The sequence below is a fragment of the Sinohyriopsis cumingii genome, chromosome 2, assembly GCF_028554795.1.
Source record: "Sinohyriopsis cumingii isolate HCF-2022 chromosome 2, ASM2855479v2, whole genome shotgun sequence".
Classification (NCBI taxonomy): Eukaryota; Metazoa; Mollusca; class Bivalvia; order Unionida; family Unionidae; genus Sinohyriopsis; species Sinohyriopsis cumingii.
Genome location: NC_142962.1, coordinates 75135833 through 75159339, shown reverse-complemented (window position 1 = coordinate 75159339; position 23507 = coordinate 75135833). Strand labels below are relative to the sequence as shown.

At 33.7% G+C, this 23507-nt stretch overlaps 2 protein-coding genes and 1 long non-coding RNA gene across 4 annotated transcripts in view; all 3 read right to left on the bottom strand.

The window, feature by feature from the left end:
- LOC149805202 (uncharacterized) overlaps window positions 1-23507 on the bottom strand; it is an 81645-nt gene that overhangs the window by 50048 nt on the left and 8090 nt on the right. The gene's annotated exons all lie outside the window — the stretch shown is intronic.
- On the bottom strand, window positions 620-9930 carry LOC149805204 (uncharacterized). The gene is made up of 7 exons (XM_089951251.1): window positions 9878-9930; window positions 6377-6733; window positions 5159-5544; window positions 4412-4545; window positions 3796-3973; window positions 2538-2634; window positions 620-668 (listed from the first exon to the last, which is right to left on the bottom strand). The coding sequence occupies exons 1-7, from the start codon at window positions 9928-9930 to the stop codon at window positions 620-622; spliced, it is 1254 nt and encodes a 417-aa protein (XP_089807377.1).
- On the bottom strand, window positions 8470-21817 carry LOC149805203 (uncharacterized). 2 transcript variants are annotated; one of them, XM_089936041.1, is made up of 5 exons: window positions 21674-21817; window positions 11457-11623; window positions 10838-10885; window positions 9858-10020; window positions 8470-8731 (listed from the first exon to the last, which is right to left on the bottom strand). In XM_089936041.1, exons 1-4 carry the CDS (start codon window positions 21762-21764, stop codon window positions 10009-10011), a joined length of 318 nt encoding a protein of 105 aa, XP_089792167.1. In that variant the 5' UTR covers window positions 21765-21817; the 3' UTR covers window positions 8470-8731; window positions 9858-10008. The 2 variants fall into 2 exon arrangements, with proteins under 2 accessions (XP_089792167.1, XP_089792159.1); XM_089936033.1 differs by having other exon boundaries at window positions 10813-10885; window positions 21674-21816.

Here is a 23507-nt window from a genome sequence, read left to right as displayed (position 1 = left end):
TTTCACTAAAATATTATTCTGTGATTATTGTTATTATTGTGAATTCATTCAAAAGAGTTCTAGACAATGCCATTGTTATACATTAATAATGTTAGTACATCAGCACATTCAGGATATGGAATTCATATGAAACACCCTATTCTTTTGGACTTGGAGTATAACGTTTAGTATTTGTAACGTTTCCCTCTTAGTAAGAGGGGTATTCAATTGGATTTGGCTGGAGTTATCTAGAGGATGACCTCCCTCGATATTATAGCCCGGCGGGAGTGAAAGAAGAATATAATTTCAACAGAGAACTGAGCGAGAATACCTGGAAGAAATAAAGCAAAACGAGCCCCCTTTGGCAAGAAAATAACACATTTAATTAGAACAAATTAATAACGTCAATTCCAATTCAAGTTAGATTATATCAATAGAATTTAACAGGCGCGTCCAAATTGTATTTATTTCATCATCATAACAAAAGTTGAAAAGAGCGCAATGTCCACGAATGATTTGCATCACCACCTTCCTATCTTGACCGTATATCCACGTCTCCTAGTTCATCCTCGCTAAGCTGTGTGCTTTGACCATTCATGGACTTACTGGTCCTTTTATTCTGACTTCGTCATTCTTTTCCTCAGACTTCTGTCTTCAGACTGTCCAATCTCGATCCCATAAAGATGTTCCTTAAAAGACAAAATTACCCCTAAATTTCTGTATACCCCACTCTCTAGACGTACACAAAATTCCCTCACCTTACTCAGAGCATGTTGGCTATCCACACACTGTGTAAATCCTGACTTAGTATGGTAGGACAATGACCTTGCTTCCAGTTGCAGGTCTTAAATTACCACGCGAGCGTCTATCGAATATTGCCGTATTCTTTTACATATGCTACTACATGTTCGATTGATATTGCATGAAATTCACAAATTGTAACTCGCAGCAATCCTTAACCTACAAGATTATTCAAACATTACAAAATCAGATATAATTAGGTAAGTATCGTCCTAACAAACAAAGGAAGTTATTGCAAATAATCCTTTGAAATCCTACATATATGAACATTTGGATCGCATGCAATCAATTCTACCAATGAACTAATAACTGTAAAATTAAAAGGTAAATTGCATAACAATTCGAGCATAAACACTTTCCATGAAAATGAATAAAAATTAAATCGCATAACATCTCTAGCATCAACACTTTCCATGAAATTGAATAAATTAAATTGCACAAAAACTCTAGCATCAACACATTTCCATGAAATTAAATAAACGATACATATATGGAAACCTAATCATAGAAAACACATTTGTATAAACAAACAATCAAACAATAGAATATTACGTGAAACTAAAATTGCGTACCTTGTTGATGTTCTCTTTCAGAACATACAGAACATACGCTTCCGAGCATTAAAACCTGTCTTTCTTTAACAAGACTGTCTCCTGGTCCTTTTCTTGTTGAACAAGGAGAGCAATATTCTCTTTAGGCCTCCTCGGAAGTCTAGACTCCTCTTTCAGGAAATTCCAGACTTATGAATTTTGACTAGGTCGTCACTTTAAAGTCTGATTGCTTCTAAAGTGCACGCCTTAATTTATTCTGCCCAATCGTAGGCAGCGGTCCCTAATTTTTCCCAAAGAAATAATTCCTTTTATCAGGTTTAGACAGGTCGGAATCTGTGAATGACGGTGCGTAACTATTTCCCTTTGAAAAATGATAAGTGGACATAGGTTCCTACCAAGCGGTTAGGGTTGGTAGCTCAAATGTTTACTTAGTAAGGGCCGTGTTAAGATAGCCCGGTCAATTTCACTTAGTTGGAATGCTGCCCCTTTGAAGTTTACACTGACATGGGCAGAGATGAACGAAGAAAGGTCGAAGTCATCCCTCACAACACTTTTCTGGCTTAAACGCGATAAAATATTAATGACCAATACATTCAACTTTAAAGTTCACTGCAATTCAAACTTCGACACTTCACAGTGTTATTTTCGATTTAATTCATAATACTATAAATTCCTCTTAAAGTTTCATTTCATAACTTATAGAACTAAATTATTTGTAAATTGTCATCATCTCTGTGAAGTTTATGATAAAACAAATATTCAATGCTAGTAAAATCAGACAAATAAATTGCTTTTTTTTCCATTCCCTATCTCCAAGCAGATTTTGACTGAGGTGAAAAATGTCAGATTACATTTTTCCGAAGTATTCGTTCAGAAATGCATAGTCAAAAAAGAAAAATAATGCGGCATCATCTGGTAAATGTCCCAAAGGTAAATAAAGGACATTTATGCAAGTAGAACTTCTAGGAAGCATACTTCCATCATCAAAAGATTCAATCTTGGGTGGCATGTAGTATCCTAAAACTGGTATCTCTGCAGATGCCGTCACAAACTGTAATATTTTCTCCAATGTAACTTTAGCTTTCTCCGTTCCTCTTCTACCACCTATAAAAAGCAATAGAATTATATATATATATATATATATATATATATATATATATATATATATATATATATATATATATATATATATATATATAGGGTGGCATGTAGTATCCTAAAACTGGTATCTCTGCAGATGCCATCACAAACTGTAATATTTTCTCCAATGTAACTTTGGCTTTCTCCGTTCCTCTTCTACCACCTATAAAAAGCAATAGAATTATATATATATATATATATATATATATATATATATATATATATATATATATATATATATATATATATATATATATTCAAATATATGGTCTTAAACCAAGTGACAGAACAACGCGAAAACCAGCAAGTTTTGTAAAATTTAACAACTAATTTACTTCTCTAGAATACGAAATGAAAATTTAAAAAAGAAAACTTGCAGTATAGTGAAATGGATGCCAAATAGTCATAAATGTTTTATTACAAGGCCAAAGATGTAGACTAATCGGAGTGAATTCCAGTTTTGAATGTGCTGATGTACCAATAGCCGCTCGCTGATATTGAATGCCGTTCACAGTGCGGTGAATACAAAAATAGGGGATGGTGGTTGCGTGCTGAAGAGTGATTCTTCTAGCATTCCGTTCAGGAGTAGGTTTCATACAATAAACATAACATCAAGTTTGTTATTTAATAAAATTAAAATGTTGTTTTCATGTGTTAATGCCGAATATATTTCATGTGAAACAAAAAGCAATATATTTTATATTTGAACATGTGAAGCTCGCTGAAATGGAAATGTCACGTTTTTATACTACACAATGAGATATAACCGGTATTAACACATACAAAAGGATATATATATATATATATATATATATATATATATATATATATATATATATATATATATATATATATATATATATATATATATATATATATATCTGTGTTTGTGTGTGTGTTTATCGGTTATGCAAACCTAGCTAGCTGCCACAAAGAAGGACTGAACATATTGTTTTACAATAAGTCGTAGAAATGTGAATGTAAAAGAAGAAAATGTCCACCTCTCTTTAGAGGCTATATAAACCTTTCACATCGAACGTCTCTCAAAATGTGTATGTATTGGAGTCCTAGTAATCATGCTAATCTAACACAACATAGGTACAACGGGCTGAACACAGATACAATTTAGATAGTATGGAGTAATTCAGGAGTAAACATGTAATATCATTATGTTAATAATAATCTTTAAGAAACTAGTTCAATTACAACCATGGCGCAAACGAAAAACATTTACCACATATTTCATTTTGATAAATGTATATCTATAATCTATGCAATCAGAACGACCTCTTTCTTGTTATCTTTACAGATGTTATTTATTTACCTGAAACTTCTTTAAGGTATGCTATGAATTTTTGATATGTACCATCCTCCTTTAATCTTCTGTTAGATCCGATATCTGAGAATACTGGTTTTAGGACATGGATCAATTTTCTCTGTGTCAGAGTTGACCATGCAGAAGGCCTGAAGAGATATTTAATACACGGCTTTCGGCGCATTAACTGAAAAGTAACATTTCAATAAATAAAAAAGTTGTAATCGACCCAAACTGTTTCATTGGCAAGGTTGCAATAACAAAATGGACTTTGTACCATAACTTCTATTTGCACATAAGACTTTATTATCAGTTTGATTCTTATCTAGTTATGCGCATCTTCAGTTTACCTCTCAAGAATTGGAAAATATGAGGGTTACTAAATTTATAAAGCTTGATGAGATTAGCTGATATTCACATAATCTAATACATGCTAAGCTTATGCTTTTAAAATAACCTTAACAATGTTTACAATCCTTATTTAATAAACAAGCTATATTGTATATTGTGGTCCCAAAATCACTGCCAAGATTTTTAGTGTATAATGATAACAGGTTACAAGAGTTTTAAAGGTCCGGGTTACAGCTGTAGGTTTGGGAAAGTTTAGATACTCATTTGTGCTTACATCAACAAAACCAAGCCGATTTAGGCCATCTCTAAATTGTGCCTGGACTGGTGTTAAGTTTTGGGACAGGAGAGTTTCCAATTCTTCTTCTGTTAGGAAACATGGTAGAGGCCCGTTCTGCATCAGTGACAAACCTAAAAATATTGTTAACAAGAATAGAATGGGTACTTTAGAAAAGTACCAAAGATGACGCGCGTGTGATATTAAATGAAAGATATATTTAAACCAAATGAATCATTTTTCTGTTTCACGCTTATTAACTCCAAAAACGAGGCACAGCCTGTTAAGCAAGAAATGTGGGTCATCACAATCACATCTTACTAGTGTTGAAATACCTGTGACATATAAGTGCACGCCAAAAATAGCAATGTATTGACCATGCCTGCAACAATGTCGTGTAAACTGAAACTGAGATATAGGAGTTAAAGAATGTCAGAAATATTTTTGCTAAAACAGTTAGGATCGCTTTATATGTCAAGAGAGAGAGAGAGAGAGAGAGAGAGAGAGTATACTTTCGTTCAATAACAGAATGAAAGACCTATACCATTAATTTACACGACAGACGATTTGCTTTATCGATTGCTTACCAAATTGCAGACCAAAGCTATTTATCACAAAAATTAACATGAAAGCATATTGTGCTCTGCCTAATTTTCACATCGCAAATATGTTGTCCATTGATAGCCGAATTATGACCAGCATAGTAAAAATTAAATCTACAGCAAGTAACGAAAATATAACACTTACCACAAACTAGTCCTGCACCAAAATAGTATTTCCTTTCAAGTCCACCGGAGTCATCTTTCAGTGTGTATGCACCCTCCTCAGCCATTTCAAAAAGTCTCCATTCTTCTTTTATTATCTCTTGCATCATATGAGTGAGGAACTCCTTCCTTGGTCCCCCTAGCTCGGAAGCCTCTTCTCCATAAAATGTCACCTCAAGGGATACCGGAAGGTTGGGCGCTTCCAAGATCTCCTCCATTCCTGTTGCAAACATATTCATCCGCGACACATAGATGGGTTGGGTTTCACCCTCCAGCGGTTCTGTTAATGATGTTTGGTCTAATTGTCTTCCAGTCATTACAGATTTTTGAAAATAGCGCAAGACAACTACTGGGTCATGAATGTCCTTGCTGTGGCAACAAAAAAGAGGAAGTCAAGGTACTTAAATTACTAAATTCAGGTGGAATTTTGTAAACTAAGAAGGCGTCAATATATACTGAAACAAGAGAAAAGAAAAGCAACGGAGTCTAATAATGGCATCCGTCCGTCTACGGGAGACGATGGCATAGCTCCAAAGTACGCTTTTGCTTATCCTTCTTTTTTCTTTTTAGAAAAAAAAAAAGAAAAAAAAAAAAAAAGGATAAGCAAAAGCGTACTTTGGAGCTATGCCATCGTCTCCCGTAGACTAATTCAAAGGGCAAACACTCATTCATGTGCATGTGGCAGTGAGAAATAAAGATATCCACTGTAAACATGTAATTGAAGCCAAGCTATATACATGAATTAATATATTTTACTTGGATAACAAAGCAGAAGATATTCAACAAGATTAACTAGTTAATAGATATATTAGCAATCGGTGCTTATCGGTGTGCGTGTGTTTGTGTTAAACCAGTCTTTAATGTTAAGAAAACAGTTACCTTTTTGCAGATGGAAACATAAACAGGTCACTTGGCACAAAAATACATAGTCCAGCATGTAAAATGAACTAATTAGAGTTACCTGCATCTTATTATGCATTATTATGACTCATCTAGACAAAAGAATTTCCACTATCTCATATAAAGTAGTGTATCGCTGAAAAGGCACAGATTGGCCTCAAGAAGGAAATTTTGTTTTTCATATACTTTGATCAAAGACTTTTGATCAATTTTTTTCTAAGCATGAATGCATACAGCAACCATACAACGTGACATCTCATAATTGGATCTTTCCGAAAAATATTTTTTTAAAACATCTTACACTTCTTCCAAAATCACAGCCATGTTGTCAACTAAACAAGAAGACCTGTAATTTGTCATTACAGTATGATACAGATCACCAATGTTGGGATGTCCGGTTACATCATTATGACGTTCAGTGTTTCTTGATCCAGCACCATGCTCTTCACTGGTACGTTGTACTATTGCTACTATACCAGCATGCTCGCTAGTCCCTGAGTTGGGAAACATGGCCACGACATTATCCTGTTGTCTGATAGTTGGAACTGTGGGTACATTACTGTACATTGCACCAGTGTTGAGAGGTGGGTCTAAGGTACTGGTGTTGTTGTGTGTTGTTACAACACTAGGCTTTTCACTAACGTTAGCTGGATCATCGCTGAAAACACATAAATATATTTACAACATTTGACAAATCAGATGATTATAGATCGATTCAGATTTATGTCGTCCTGTAAGTTTCATAAAAAGCATATGCATTCTACAAGACATATATTTTAGATAAGAACTGTACTGTAATAGTTGAAATATATGTAGGACATAACTGGAATGACTATGAAGTGGCATATTTATTAATCAAGGATGATTAAATTCCATCATCAGACTCTGTAACATGCAAGAGCATTGACAATGAAGCAAAACATCTCGTAAAAATCCACCAACAGGACATTTAGTTAGTTTACATGGGTAGTGACCAGTGGACTGAGTAAAGGGGACAATGTATAATGTATGATCAATCTGCACTGGAGCCTCACTTTCTTTTTCACTAAAGTGATGCTCTATTGTGATGCTTAGTGGATTCCATACATTTATATGCAGTCTACTTCCAGTAAATCACATATCAAGTTTGCAGGAACTGTACGAATGTAAATCATGTATCAGTTGTACGTGCAACTATACTATACTCTACACAAATATGAATCATTTTTCAAATGTACAGGGAGTTAGTTACACACTCTACACAAATATGTATCATTTATCAAATGTAGAGGGAGTTAGTTACACACTCTACACAAATATGAATCATTTATCAAATGTAGAGGGAGTTAGTTACACACTCTAGACAAATATGAATCATTTAAAGCAAATAATCAAGCATTGAAGGATGGACAGAAGACCGTCACACAAATTGTCTAGTCCTGAGTCAAGTAGATCTAAAACCGAGGTTCAAAGACATACAACTTGCTTGAAAATTTCAATGAAATCTGCATCTTCTCCTGATTTCTGAAAATCATAAAAAATATGTGGTTACGTTTTTAGCAATAACACTCTCAATCCCCAAAATTACGTAAATACTCTGCACACATGATACCATCGCATAAATTTAGTGATCTAAACAACAGGCACTTTCTAACCAAACGAAATGCATACCCTTTGATTCTGTCTAGGTATCAGTAAAGTTTGTAAAAAAATACTCTCAACAGAAAAGCAAAGCAAAACTTCATTTACACAGCACTTCATCTTCGCTAGCCAAGCTTCCGATATGATAATCCTATCTACACCTTGGCGGATCGAACATATATACTGGTGCTTTGTCCTAGCGACATCTATTGGATTTCCTGAACTGCCTCCCATCGTACATAATGCCAAGTAACCAATAGTGTGGTGCATTCTACATTGGCCGAAAATAATGGAGGCAATTGACCTAAAAGGATACTTTGGATGTTTAACCTCGAAAGTATAACTATGTACCAGAGTGAAGCCATTACAGGTGTATTTGAGAGAAAGGAAATTGTGCAAACACGGACTGGGACTAGAAAATTGCTTACTTATCCGTCCATTCTAGCTGTGTGCTCCCCTTGTCCCAATCATGTAGGAACAGTGTTCACATTTGAACAACTTAATTTTAATTGGATGCGGTGGCTTGCCGTTGCATCCAGTGAAATTCATAGACATGAAACACAGAAATATCTGCCCGATACGCCGAGGCGGTGATAGGTTATCATATCGGAACCTTGCCTTGCGAAGATGACAGCCCTTAGAAATTGCACCTTTGTCTAATATACATGAATTGTATATAAACGGAGGTAACATACTGTTGGATTAACGTTAAAGCTTTAACATGAGCAAAATACCTGATACAATTAATTGATAATCAGACTACCTTACCTGACAAGTTTGCATGTGTTCTCTCAGGTCCTTTATAGGTACCATGCTTGAACAAGACAAACACTTTTCTTGCTCTTCAAAAGAGTCTTCTATGTCAATTATAGCGATACTCTTCTGAATCGGCCTGATGTATATGCGACCTGTACCGAACTCCCTAATGTCTTCTGCACTGCATCTTCCGTGACTTACTGTGGTTAAAACTTTTTTGGAGTTACTTTTTAGCGTTAACAGCTCAAAACCACCACACTGATCTCAAGCCGGAAAAGAGCTGGAAAACAGATAATGAATATTACATTTTTTTATTTTCGAGTACGGATAACACTTTTATATCAATGTTCACTTTTAAACTCAATTTTAAGACAATTATGTAATGTGTTTGTTTGGCGTTAGGATTTCAGGAATAAAGATATGGTTAAATTTATTTAAAAGGTAGGTTCAAGCTGGAAATATTGAATGGATGATGTTGAGTGCTGAGAGGAATCGTCATCGAGTATTATATTTCAGTAATTTCTTGAATATCATTCAATTATTTTTACTCAGATAATATTGTTTTGTGAACGTATCTAAAATTTGGTTTATACTTTTACTTGATTTTGACAAGTAAACCGTAGGACATAGCTTGTTCAACCAAATCTTACTTGTCCGCATAAACGTTAAGAAAAACACCTGATCTTACAAGTACAGTATTAAAACTAATCGCAAAAGGGGATACAGTTAAGTCTATAAATAAAATAGACAATATCTACTGAATCTGTACATTTCAAATTTTACATAGTGTTTCTGAACTTTTATTTTGTGGAATATTCTATTTAAAAATGCAATAGGAGCTTAACGCATAATTTATGGTCCAACAAATATTAGCTTCCACCACTCCCACTCACACATAAGCTTGATGGTTTAGCAATAAGTACTTAATTGTTTGATTTACCAAGAAACAATATTCTAAGTAAACATTGGAGAAAAACATTTCCAGCTGGAATATTCTTTTCATGTTGAGGCTTGGAACACCTTGAAGATGGGAATTTGTACATGTTCGCATTGTTGAGAGGAATTTAAGTTCTATGACTCAACAAATCTGTATATTGTGAAATAGAAGTGCACACATAGATACAATTTGAAAGAGACATTTGCATCAAGAAAAACAGTAGATATAACTCACATCAACAAGCGATGGAGTATCTTCTCTATTATGACTTCAACTGTAACTGGATGAGCAACCTAGAGGCGGAAACCGAGTTGCACAGTGCCTACCTGCTGTTGCTTTTTTTTTACAGTTCATTCTCTATAGATTTAGAACGTAACATACAAGCATTTATTCGCATGCACTTCACTCGTTTCCTTCATTCCAAAAATTTGCCGATCACCTTTCATTACTTTTTCTAAAACATAATTACCTTAGTATGGCCTGTCTCACTTGGTCATGCAAAGCATCAGCAGGAATAATAACTTTCTTTTCCCCAAGGCCATTTTTACGTAGGATTCTCCTTTCTTACAGAAATGGAATATTTGTAGAAGTATTGGAACTCAGACAAACAAAAGATCGAGTCATAGTGCGACCTAAAATAGAAATATGTATCACCGCAGTTTACTTGTTTTGGTGACTTATCAGGACATAAAAATGAGCAATATTTCCTAAAACTTTATTTAAGTTTATGTTGCATGAGTGAAGCAGCTAGGTATGTGTTTGTGAGACATGGATGCCCACACGTTCCTGTTGAACAAAAATTCAAGTAAGAAATAAATATGCATGTGTTTATAAATCATACTTAGGTTTCATATTCTCTGTTGCAATAGTGTGTGAAAAAATGTGATTAATTCCATTTTGTAAATTTTAAATGTAGGCATTTCATCAAAATCGAACAACGTAAATTTGTGAATCGTCAAACACACTAACGAAAAGACATAGCAGAACAAAAACAACAACAACATAAGAGGGGAGAAACAAACACATATTAACATTTGTGCATCGTAAGACAGACACACATCACGCAGACAGTCAATACAATAGTTGGGGTACTTATTTTATATTCAAAATAGTACTAGTACAGAATATTAAAAAAGAAACAAACACTCTGCCTTGTTCTAGTTGTTAACTTGAATGTTGAAGTGATGTGGTGCTGGTTTCATATCAAGACAATAAAGGCTATATATTGACTATATATATGGGATAACCTATCTGTGTGAGAGTATTTGTGTGTCTGTGTGTACACGTTCAACCTGATGCATTGTATGAAATGTATTTTTCCATTCATAAGTGTTATCTTGGGTGCTTAATATGGCAAAAAACAAAACAAAACAGAAATAAAGCAACTATATAAAATAGTGATATATAGTGATAATGAAGGGTACCTTTTCTTCTCCCATCAATCCTGACCAAATTGTTATCAGTCCTACCAGTTCTTGACCTATATGGATTTAATCTCTGTGCAAAACAAAAAGAATATATGACAAGTCTAAATGAACAGAAAAAAAGATTATGTGGGTTTTTCTCATATAAGAAAAGATGATGCCTAGGTCATTATATTTTGGGGGAAATCAATAACATTTCATGGTGATATTCGTTTACTCTTCTATTGAAAGAAGACCTATTTGATACACTAGGCTTCTATGAATGTTATAGGGCTTATGTGTATGGAAACACACTTTATGAATCATAACGTTTAATTAAAGTTTAGCGGATATTATATTTTTACACATTATCAATAGGACATTAGCAAGTTACGGAAAGGCAAAACTATAAATTAGTTGGTGTTAATAGTTTCATTGTTTTTCGCATAGCATTTAATTCAGTTTAGTGGCTGTTGAATCGACTAAACTTAATTAAATTGATTAAATGAGACAGTTGCATAAACTTAAGTTAAAATTCAATTTTAAAATCTTCGTGGCATCAACAACTCAGGACGACAGACAGAAAGACGAAACACCGTGATGACAATGATGTAGCTCATGGAATTAAACAGTGCAAAAAGGAGAAGTTTGTTGAAATTATATACCATTGTTCTACTAAACAAGCGTCTGTGTTCCTCTGATACCGATGAAGATGATGTCTGACTCGCAGATGAACCAGATGCAGAGGATGTAAGTGATGATGGGGTGGAGGAAATCTGGTCTGCGACCCTCCTCAAGATAGATATGGCATCATCAAGGTTTGTACTCATGTCTGAATTAAGAATAAAATTGGTAATAGTTATGGAACGCCATAAACAGTACTTGCGTGCAAGCTGCTTGTATGAATCGTTTTCTGTTCTGTAATATCAATTAATTGGTTGTCACAATGAGGAATACGTGTGTGTGTGTGTGTGTATGTGTGTGTGTGTGTGTGTATGCATGTGTGTATGAATGTATGTATGTTTAAATTTGCATTGTTTGCTTGTTAGTTTTGTTTTAAAATTTTTATTTCACTTTATACTATTGTCATGTAATATTGTATGTTGGACTTAACCCAGTAAAAATTCAAGTTCATTTTATATTCGAATTTAATTACTGATTGTATTTTAAAGACTGTGAACAAGTAATATATGGCTAAAATATTCTCTTTGTGTATGGGGTTGATATTAAAATCACTATCAATAGAAGTAGACATGTTTATTTGGGTATGGGTCTAGTTTATTGGAAATTCCCCATAAATTGCCAGGTTTTCCTGTTGTTTACTACATTTTGTATTATAATTTTAGAAATAGTTATAAATAATTACAACTAAGATTTTATTTTGTAAACATTAGGAGCCTTCTGTAAGGGTTTGTATGACAAATGGTAATTGTGACCGGAGGTCAAGTAGTGGACTGTATAATATTGTCACTGGAAAAATTATTCATTCGTGATTTAAAATCTTAGTAGAATTATTCTGTATTATTGTTGTGACCAGTAGTTCAAATGGGCTGGAATTTTAGTTATTCCAATTATTTCTTCTCTGGAAATACAAACGTGCTCTGATAACATTCTTGGAAATAGAGACTTGGATTTATAGTGAAATACGAAAAAGGATATAATCTCGGATTGTATTATTGTAATCCAACAAAAGACTTGACAAAACAACACTTTACATGCCATCGCAGGCACATCAACCCTTTCAGCGTTGGATTTAATTTGGATTTCCACTAAAGTTTATTCATACCTCTTATCATCGGAACTTTTGTCTGCAATTCTTTGATTATTTTGGGATTTAATTCGCAATACCATAATTTCTTTCTCTTTATTTTCACTTTGTAATCAAGGGAATTAAAATCTTTGTTGACTTTTTCACAGTCTGTTGCTTCTCACACTTTTCTATTACATATATAAAACGACAGAGTCGTAATAATGTATGTATGTATGTATGTATGTATATGTGTGTGTGTGTGTATGTGTGTGTGTGTGTGTGTGTAGCGTCATGTCTATCAAATCGGATAGTAAATACGTAGAATAGTGTAGAAAAAGTGTCAAAAACGGAGTGCTCATGGCTAGAAACGTGAGGTCTTGGAAGTGGGGAATCTGTAGGTAACTCTGAGTTACTGTAGTGAACAAAATGGCATCGACTTTCGACGATTGAGGAGACCAGTATAGAAATGCTTTACATAATGAATAAAGCTCCTGAAGACAGTTACACAAAGGTACATATGAACTATCTTGTGTAAATGCTGTCTAACCCTAAGGCATAATGTAATGATGCGGACAAGTTGTAGCATTGTCTGATATAATGCACAGAGTAAAGGCATCGGCGACTTTTGACTTGTTTTACTAAGATTCTTCCTATAAAACATGTTAGTCGGGTCTTGATGCTGAAATTATGCATAATTAGACGTGGACACGAAAGATTTAAACTTTATAAGAAAGATTGTTGGTAAACTGCATACAGTAAATCGCATACATAAGAAAGTCGGGAATATTATCCTTCACTTAGTAATGAAAGGTTAATTTCTAGCCCTGTTAATTATATTTTTCTTATTTATTAAATTATGGCAAATTGTTCCTTGTAAACAAGTTGGTATTGAAAGAAATCAACACACTCTACATGTATGTATGTATGTATGTATGTATGTATGTATGTATGTATGTACAACACATATACAAATAATGACAAGAATGCTGAAAAAAAGACAGACGATCCTTACAAAACTATTTTGCCATTATCGTGCAACATCATTACTGAATGGATACTGCCCTGCTGAATTACTACTGATCGGAAGAAAATTACTTTTTTTTGGGGGGGGTGACCAGACAGACCCCCCCCCCCCACTTAACCAAAGAGGAAATTGTTTATGTGTTTGTGTTTTCCCCCATATATGTGTTGTATCTGTTATTGTTTTTGAAGGAATTTAAACTTTAAAATCAAAGTTTGAATTTAGAAATTTTGATCGGGGTATTTCTAAAATGGCCTTAGTGTATCTATAAGGTTGTACGCCCGAATAAGGTTTCTGTCACCTTTTCCGGATTTCCTCCCTTAGTTCTTTTTAAGTGACCTTGCTACAGGTCCCCTATGTCCCATGAGTGCTATATGTTGGTGCTATTTGTTTTGTTTGCTATATTTGTTTACGTGTTGGGACTTAGCTCTAAATCATCTTTATAACCCAGTTGTTCTATTTCTCCCTTGATGGGATTTTTGTTTTGTTTTTGAATTTTGACGAGAATGCGGTGTGTTACTCTATAAGTTTAAAACCTTAGTGGTTTGGGTGTATGTTATATAATACCGCTCTCGTATGTCAGAGATAAGTAAATGTACTCGAGATGGGGTCCATACTTTATTTATTTGGTGTATTTCTCTCATCTAAGGCAGGTTATCTTGTATTTATTTATTAGCCAAAATTTCCGAGACATTTTTTGATGAAAGAGTGGAAGGAAGCAAAGCAAGGTAGAAGAATAGTAAGTATTTAAATTTTTTTTTTTTTAATACAAAGGAAAGAGTGTTCTGGCAGGAGAGCGTCCGTTAGTCTTTCCCAATTTTTATTATTTGTCCACATGATCTCATTGTGTCCACTATGTAATCCGTCACTGTATATAAAGTCATTTTGTCAAAATTCCCGTCCAAGTATAGCAGATTTTGTGTCTTATGTGTAGTTGTCTTTCTAATCTCGTCGATTACTTTTTGTCTTTTAGTTTGTCTTTGTTCACACTGTAGTATTGTATGTGTCTTACTGAAGTTACATTTTTTACACAGTGGGCATTTAGGCGATACTCTGATCATATGCCGCCGCACTGCAACCTCTCCTGTTAACCACACATTATGCATGTATTTAAAGCAGAGGCTCTGTATTTTTAAAGATCCTAACTTAATCCAATTCCCCCATGCTAGTTTCCAATTTACGTATCTATTTTCCAACTCTACTTGGCTCATTACTTTTTCATTACTTTTTCTGTTGCATTTTCCCTAATCCACCCGTATGTTTTTTCCTTTCCTATACCCCATAAATCTACTTTGTCTCTATATTTAATTAAAACTTCCCTAATTTCTCTCAATTTTCGCGGTGTTTCTAAAAGTCTACTTAATTTATTATTTGTATATATATCCTTTCTGTGTCTCATGAGCAAGCCAAACCAATATATGTATATGGCTTCCCATGCCATATCGGGAACTGCTTTTAAAATTTTAAATCTATTTATAAAATTACTAGCTACTTTGCCACCGGCACCAGAAAACTTGCAGCAGAAAATGGCAAGATTTAAAGAAACTGAAGAAATCGGAAAACTATAGACATTTAATGCTCATGCCTACCACAGTATCAGAGTTTGTCCGAGTGATTTTTTTAAAACCCTGATACTTGACTCTTGATGAAAGCAAATCAGCATCTATCAAGCAAACTTGATATTTCACACGTTTGGGAAGACTGCGAAACCCACATGAGAGACAGAACCATTTTAAATGTTAACATACGCAGGATTTGAGATGTAGCGTTAGCCTAATTCTAATTAGCTTTAAATATCACTCAACAGTGCTTGACAAAGAAATTAATCAGACATTCTACACTGGACTAGAACTGATTTACATCAACAGCTGGTTGATGTTATGCCCTCACAGGTTTTAAGATCAATGAGAAAAATAGTTTGAGGGCAATCGTGTCTCCGCAGCTTTACTGGTGTCTTGTAATTAATAAATAATTAGTATGCGTTTAATACAAATACGCCATATAGATTAAACCTATTAGTTCATATTATCATAAGGAAGCAAATATCCATTAATGCGCTGCTATCCTTTTCACCATCCAGGTTAGTATGCAGAATAAAAGCCGACTTTTACCATTTGAGTCTAGTTCACCCTTCATTGATAAATGGTGCACACCTGGAATATTCTGTTTCATTTATAACTTCGAACTAGCAATTGATAGCAGCCTATAACAAATCATTATTCTTCACCACATACTTTACTTCTTTCACACTGTACCTTACCTTCTCAGTTAATAATCGCCGTCATATTCTATATCCCATCGTTCATTCAATGATTCTACATTGCATTTATCTGGTAAATCACTAGACTCCATTAAAAATAAACTTCAAATCGACCTCAACAATATATCAGTTTGGTGTCATCAAAATAAAATGCATATTAACATCTCTAAAACGAAATGTATGACAATTGGAAAAAGGCAGCGTCTATCTACTAACATGGATTTACGTCTAACTCAAAATGGCTAAGACGTATCTATTGTCAAAAATCAGAAACTTCTTGGTATCTACATTGATCAACACCTCAGCTGGAATGCGCATATCGATCACCTATGTGCAATGATAGTCAAAAGAATAACTGTTAAAATTGCTTTCGAAATTTCTACCTTCCCAATCACTTGAAATTTATTTTTCGGGTTATATACTACCACTGATAGATTACGGCTGTACCATATGGGGAAACACATCCAATTATAATCTGTCCAGAATTGATAGACTCCAGAAAAGGGCAGCCCAAATCATACTGAAACTTTCTGTTATGACTCCCACAAATGTTTTGTTTTCACGTATGAAATGGCTACCTATACAAAAACGTATTCTTTATTTTAAAGGAATCATGACATACAAGTCTTTCAACGGTCTTTCTCCAGATTATATCTCTAACATAATTGAACTAAGATCATCGAATACTGAGCGTAATCTCCGATCGACGACTAACAACGATCTCCAGATTCCTCTGTCGAAAACCAAGCATTACAAAAGCTCATTTTTTGTATCAGCACCTACTATATGGAATTCCTTATCAATGACGATACGTAATTCAACTTCCCTTGCTTCTTTTAAAATATCATTAACGAAGTTTTTTCTTGACCAGCTGGAATGACATACTAAAAGCTCTGAATAGAAAAATTTATAATCATATTGATTGATATATCCAGATCTAATTATATATATATATATATATATATATATATATATATATATATATATATATATATATATATATATATATATATATATATATATATATATAAAGTAAGACTTATGCTGAAATGTATGTACCTGTGTATTGTGTGTACTGAATATTGTTCATAGTTGTATGTTTCCCAGTATAGTCACACATAGTCAGAATGAGTGCGACGATACCTGGTTATGTGCATGATCTTATATTTTTATTTTGTACATTTTTTTTTCTTCTTATTTTGTTTTAAATATTTAAAAAAAAATTGTAACATAGCCGATTAAAAAAACTGAGGACCAGACGGCAGATGGGTCAGCCATCACCAAACGTGTTATCCTCGTTAAAGATAGGTAATTATTATTATTATTATTATTATTATTATTATTGATGCATATTTCACTGATCGCGTAACTCATATCCACGCCTGAGTTTTACATATTAATTTCACGCGTTTCTCTTTGTTTTCCACCTTTGGTTCAATGTTAATTTCTCTTTGCATAATAATAATAAAAATAATAATAGTCTTATGTGATGATGGTAACACAATTAGTACCGAAACTAACCTCACTTGTGGCACTTTATTATCTACATATGTAGAGGCAAATATATAAAATACAGTTGAGAAACAAACATCGTACAGAAAAGGTTTAATGATTGATATACACAGGAACAATTAAGTGTTGATATAGCACAGAAAGCATTGTGTACACCAACATGCATGATTGAAAACTTTTCATTCACAGAGAGAGAGAGAGAGAGAGGGGGGGGAAGCTGACCATAACCGGTTATAGACATTATTTAGATTGTATCCATTTCAAACGCCTGTGACGAAAGGAATGCTCTGATGGTTCTTCTTTAACATCTATAGGTAGACAGTTCCAAATGATTGGACTCATGCTATTTTTATACAATTCCATTTCGGGCTTAGAAAGAAGAAAGTTACAATTTGGCATAGAGCGTAGTATCGATAGACCAGAAACTGTATTGACATTATTTGTCCTTTTACTGAACATATTGTTTATATAGTTTGGCGTCGAATCATTAGGAACTAAGTCTTTATACTGTGAACAAATTTCTTTTAGAAAAATTACCACGTATGATTTTGTCACTCATATTTATACGTAATATTAATTTCATGTCATACGCTATTATTATTCTCATCTCGTTCTAAGTCATACTTGCTGTACACATATTGATTGGAATGCATCTATCGCTCTCCTTTTCATAATGTATTTTCTTAGTGCGCGCCTGCGCATGTGATACTGCTGACATATATACATATTTTATTGAATAAAATCTATGAGAAAAGTTATAGACCGCTACTGGAGTTATTCTTCAAAAACAAAACATTACAATCACCATCACTATTTAGCATCACTTAGACCAATAACTGGTGGCGCCTCCAGTCATGTCAGAAAAATGCGGAGAAGTGCTTGTAGGTGTGTACAGCACCACAATAAAACAATATAAAGAGAATAAATTAAAGACACCAGCATCACAAATATCATGTTCAATAATGATAATAATAATAATAATAATAATAATAATAAGAAGAAGAAGAAGAAGAAGAAGAAAACTTTACTTGACATAATAAATCTGTTGATGGTGCACAAAGTTAGATTTTCTTAAACTTTACGGTTTCGCTTGTTTCTGTTACTTAGTTTAACACCATAAAGTTGTAACACTTCATACAGACCCAAACTTAAAGTATCAAGGGATGCTAATTGTTGATACACGTTCCATGTTGATTTGTTTGATATATTTGGAGATGTGAACAGTTTGTCTTTCTAAGGGCTCATCACATACCACTTTACAAATATGGAAGTCCTTGTAGTGTTGAAACATATATCGAAAGAATGACAGCGATGGAATCAATTTTTTTCTTCTTTCTGAATTATCCCAGGATCATGTCTCTATGATTCTTGTAAAATATTTTCTGTTTTCACAATTTTTCAAGGAACTTTACAAAACCATATATTACCATGAAGGTTCCATCTTCGTTTTTATAAAAAAATGTAGACGCACCAGAAATAATGTGCAGATGGAAACTGGAATGGAATTATGAAACTAACTCACATTAATAATTAATTCAAACTAGATATTCTTATAAAATACAAAGTTATTATTTTGATACTAGGTTTTATATATATTGGAAGATAAAAGACTAAAACTTGGGCTTATGAAAATAGATGAAATGTGGACAGAAATAGAAGCTACAAAAGAATAACTATTTAATTATTATGCAACTTGATAAAACTTGTTGCACGAATGTTGCATGCACAAGGTTCGTGTAAATTTTAATCATAAACTTTTATAAACTTCCATGTTAATATCTTTTCAAAAACTTTATTTTAATTTAATTTTTATTATTATTTTAAATTATTTATTTTGATTTAATATTTTAATATTTTAATAGCCGTAGTTTCTTCAGTGTTACTTCTAATATACATATAGCCATATAGTATTACCGTTTACTGGTAATACATTTAAAATATAGCCCAAAAACAATGTCATGCCTAAAGTACATCCTCCTTTATAGTGACCAATATATAAGAAATAAAGCAACATATACACCGACTTTCTTGATATGTGGAAGCCTGTAAAACTGACAGGATTATACAATTTTGGAGAGAAAGCTGTTATTGGTTGATCTTAAAATTAGTCAGTACTGAAAAGTTATAAGCTACCATGACAATAAATAAACAAATAAATCTATTTCTTCTTCTTTCTATTATTATTATTATTATCATCATTATTAGAAGAAGAAGAAGAAGAAGAAGAAGAAGAAGAAGAAGAAAAGCAAGAACAAGAAGAAAATGAATTATCTAAACTGATATAATGGTATGGTGATGACAACAATGATGATAGTGCTGCTAATGGTAATGATGATGAGCTGGACGTTGCTTATTTTTTGCTTCAACATTATTTTTAATCTGATTGTATATATTTGTGATCATCTAAAAAAAACTGTTCTGCTAAAACACTTTTGGGAACCGATGAAAATTGGACTTAAATATTTGATGAAGAGGTACAGTGCTTTTGTGGAATTGGTTTTTATATTTGTGTGTCAGTGACACAATTACACAAACGTGTCAATTTTTTTCTCACTTCCACAGATTATCACATCATCAGCTAAGGATGATTTACCCTAGCTACCTTATGTTTCATCGTCTCGGAATACACAACGATGATAATGTCCTACTTTAATTCTAAGTTTGAATCTCTTCTGACTAAAATGGACTATTTTAGTAATAAACTAATATCGCTCATTCGTTTTATCTGATATTAAGTGGCATAACAAAGAGATCTGGGGTGGGGTGGGGGTGGGGGTAGGCTCAACTGAGCTGAAGGGCTTGACTTATATTTGGAAGCATACGATTAAGAAACGTTGATTTTAGGTCTAATATGATGTCAGGAGAAGAAGTAGATAATATAAGCTTGCATGCAGTAGTGTTGTAAAGGAGGGTTTGCGGTACGGACGGAGTGTTTGCTCCGTACGCTAATGGCATTGGGGCACCAAAACCACGGATGGGTGCCAGAGGTGTTGTGGCGCCAAAAAACCCTTGGGCTATCATCGTCGTCCCGACGCCATTTACCTTTAGGACGCCAATGCTTGCATGCAAAGTTAGAATGTATTTATGCTTTAAAACAAACATTGCTCTTGTGGCAGTGACAATTTGTTACTTTTGACATGACATATTATTATTATTATTATTATTAATTTTGATATTTTGTTCTTGTTGGCACTGCCAATGACATCAAAGTAGAAAAGTGATAAAATATACCTCGCTTCGGTAAAACAAGATGTCGAAAGTTCGAAACTCGCTGTGGCATCCCAATTTTTTTGCAAATACCTTTTTTGGCATTTCTTTCAAATTCGCTCATCCCAATTTTACTTTTTCAAATTTTTTATCTTGAAAATGAATGGCTTTTTTATACTGATACCCACATTTATCTTTGTATGTGTCAGGCTGCCAAACAAGAGGTCGCAATTTTTTAAACACTTTTTTGTATTTTTTAATTCAATTTTTTTTAAAATTTGCTCATCCCATTATTATTAATTTTTGTTTACTTTTTTAGATGTTTTTTATGTTGAAACAGGCAATTGAGCTAAGTACAAATACATACCAAATAGATACTACTTAAATCGATGGATATCAGGTAAAATCTAGCATTGGTTCAGCAGTCAGCAGAAAGCAGAAAGTACAAGCTTCGACCTTTCTATTGGAGAGAGAGAGAGAGAGAGAGAGAGAGAGAGAGAGAACGTGTTTACCCTAAGGGCTACGTGGTATCACTTACAAATCGCTGATGCTGTTTTTTTTTTTTTTAAATTTTGATAGAATCCATGGCCTTTCCTTGTTATTTTCATACATCATTTGCTAAATCGTGGGCTTATTCAAACATGATCTATGCTTCTTCTTCGCCATAAAACACTCCAAAGGAGGTAACTGTTTTTTGTTCACGTATTATTCTTTCAAAATATATGACTAAGTTCCCCCACCCCAATTTTCAATACGTTTGGAAAGGAGAGTGGCGTGTTTGAAGTACACTAAGAGTCGTGAATAAGGGATTCTAAGAAAAATATAGACCTTGGACGAATAATGCGTATGCACGTAGGGCCGGTAATGTAAAATATACCAAAATTGACGGGAAACACATTTTTTGGCTTAGTGTGAAAGGTCATTAAACATGGTAATTAATATTGATCAAATAAAATCAAGATTTAATCTCTTTAGTTGATAGATCTCGCTTTGTTGAAGTCTAAGAAATTCGCGCAGTACAGGGCAGAACTTGAAAAAAAAATACACGCACATTCATTAATGTGGATAAAATCACTTTATGCTGATTGGAAAATACTGTTCTTGTTTATAAAATATGAAAAGAAACACTTACCTTTGCTTTGCTGTCCAACTGTCGTCTGCAAAAATCTCAGCCGAATGCTGTAAATACGCCCGTCGATTATGTTTCGGCGTGCTGACATCATACGTCACAGATAACAGCGCCCCCCTGTGTTTGTTTGGATTTACGCTAGCTGATTTACACTTTGATCAGACCGTTTACATTCCATACATTTCATTTAATACCACATCATTTGGAATATGAGCTGATCATTCCATTCTGTTCTTCAGACCATTTCAACTAATGCCAGATCATTTGGAATCTGAATACATCATTTCATTTGTTGGGTTAAATTATTTAATTCTAGACTACATAATTTCATTTAATACTACGTCATTTGGAAGCAGATTTCATCAATCCGTTTTGTTCTTTAAATCATTTAATTTAATACCACATCATTTGGAATCTGAATTCATCATTTCATTTGTTGAGTTAAATCATTTCATTTCATACTACGTAATTTCATTTAATAATATATCATTTGGAAGCAGATTTCATCAATCCATTTTGTTCTTTAAATCATTTTATTTAATGCCAGATCATTTGGAATTTAAATTCATGATTTCATTTGTTGAGTTAAATCATTTCATTTTAGACTACATCATTTTATTTAATAGCACGTCATTTGGAAGCATATATCATCATTCCGTTTTGTTCTTTAAATCATTTTATTTAATACCAAATCATTTCATTTAACGCCACATCATTTGAAATCTGAATTCATTATTTCATTTTTGGGGTTCAATCATTTCATTTCATGCTACATCATTTCATATCACACAACATCATTTGGAATCTGAATTCATCATTCCGTTTGATGTGTTAAATCATTTCATTTCACTCTACATCATTTCATGTGACACCACATCATTTGGAATCTGGATTGATCATTTCATTTGCTAGGTTAAATCATTTGATTTCATACTAGATCATTTGATTAATGTAATTTTGGCGGCGACGGCTGCCCATAGTTTTGAGCATCCTGCTCTGTCGGACTATTGGCCACTTGTTAGCAATTACTACATTTATTTTGATCCACCTTTGTATCTGGTTGTTAAGTTAAATTAATCTACTATTGACCTATATCATTAAATCCTTCAGAACACTCACCTTTTTTGTAGTAATCCCTGTCAGAACCTAACACCTGTTTATCCATCGGTAAAATTTTTCATTCGTGACACATTAAAAGTTAAATGCTGAAAACTCAAGCACAAATAGAACTCGTTCTTGGTCTAGCAGGTATTGTATTCTATCAAGGATCTTCTTATTATGATCTAGTCCTACAATGCAAGACATAGCACATGTTGTTTTGTTTAGAGCGCTATGCCGCACACAACATATCAGCGTCAAGGTCTGTAGGAATATAATACTAATATTAGTACCCTTACTAAAACCTTGTGGACAACCACAACAAATCAAGTTGAGGTTTCAGTATCGTAGCTAGTAGGACTAAACTAACAGTGTGCACAATATCCAATAAGCATGTGCAAGAAAACAGCGATGGTAAACTTGCAAGTGACAAGTAACTTCGTTTTTGTGGTTGGTTTATTATTTTTGGGGCCGGCTGGAAGTCCTTGACACCCACCCACCCGATCCGGCCATTTAATATTAGTACTATATTGCGTCAACACTAGTCCTACAATGTAAGGCGTATCTCCTGATGTATTTAGGGTATAACAGACGTTTTAGATACAAATAATACAAATCACTCCCCTCCCAAAAATGATATGCTTAGTTCTTCAGGTTTGTGGGGTGGGGTGGGGGGCAACAGACAGATGCCACCACCACCCATTTTAAAAAAATATAAAAAGTATTTTAAATTTGTGTG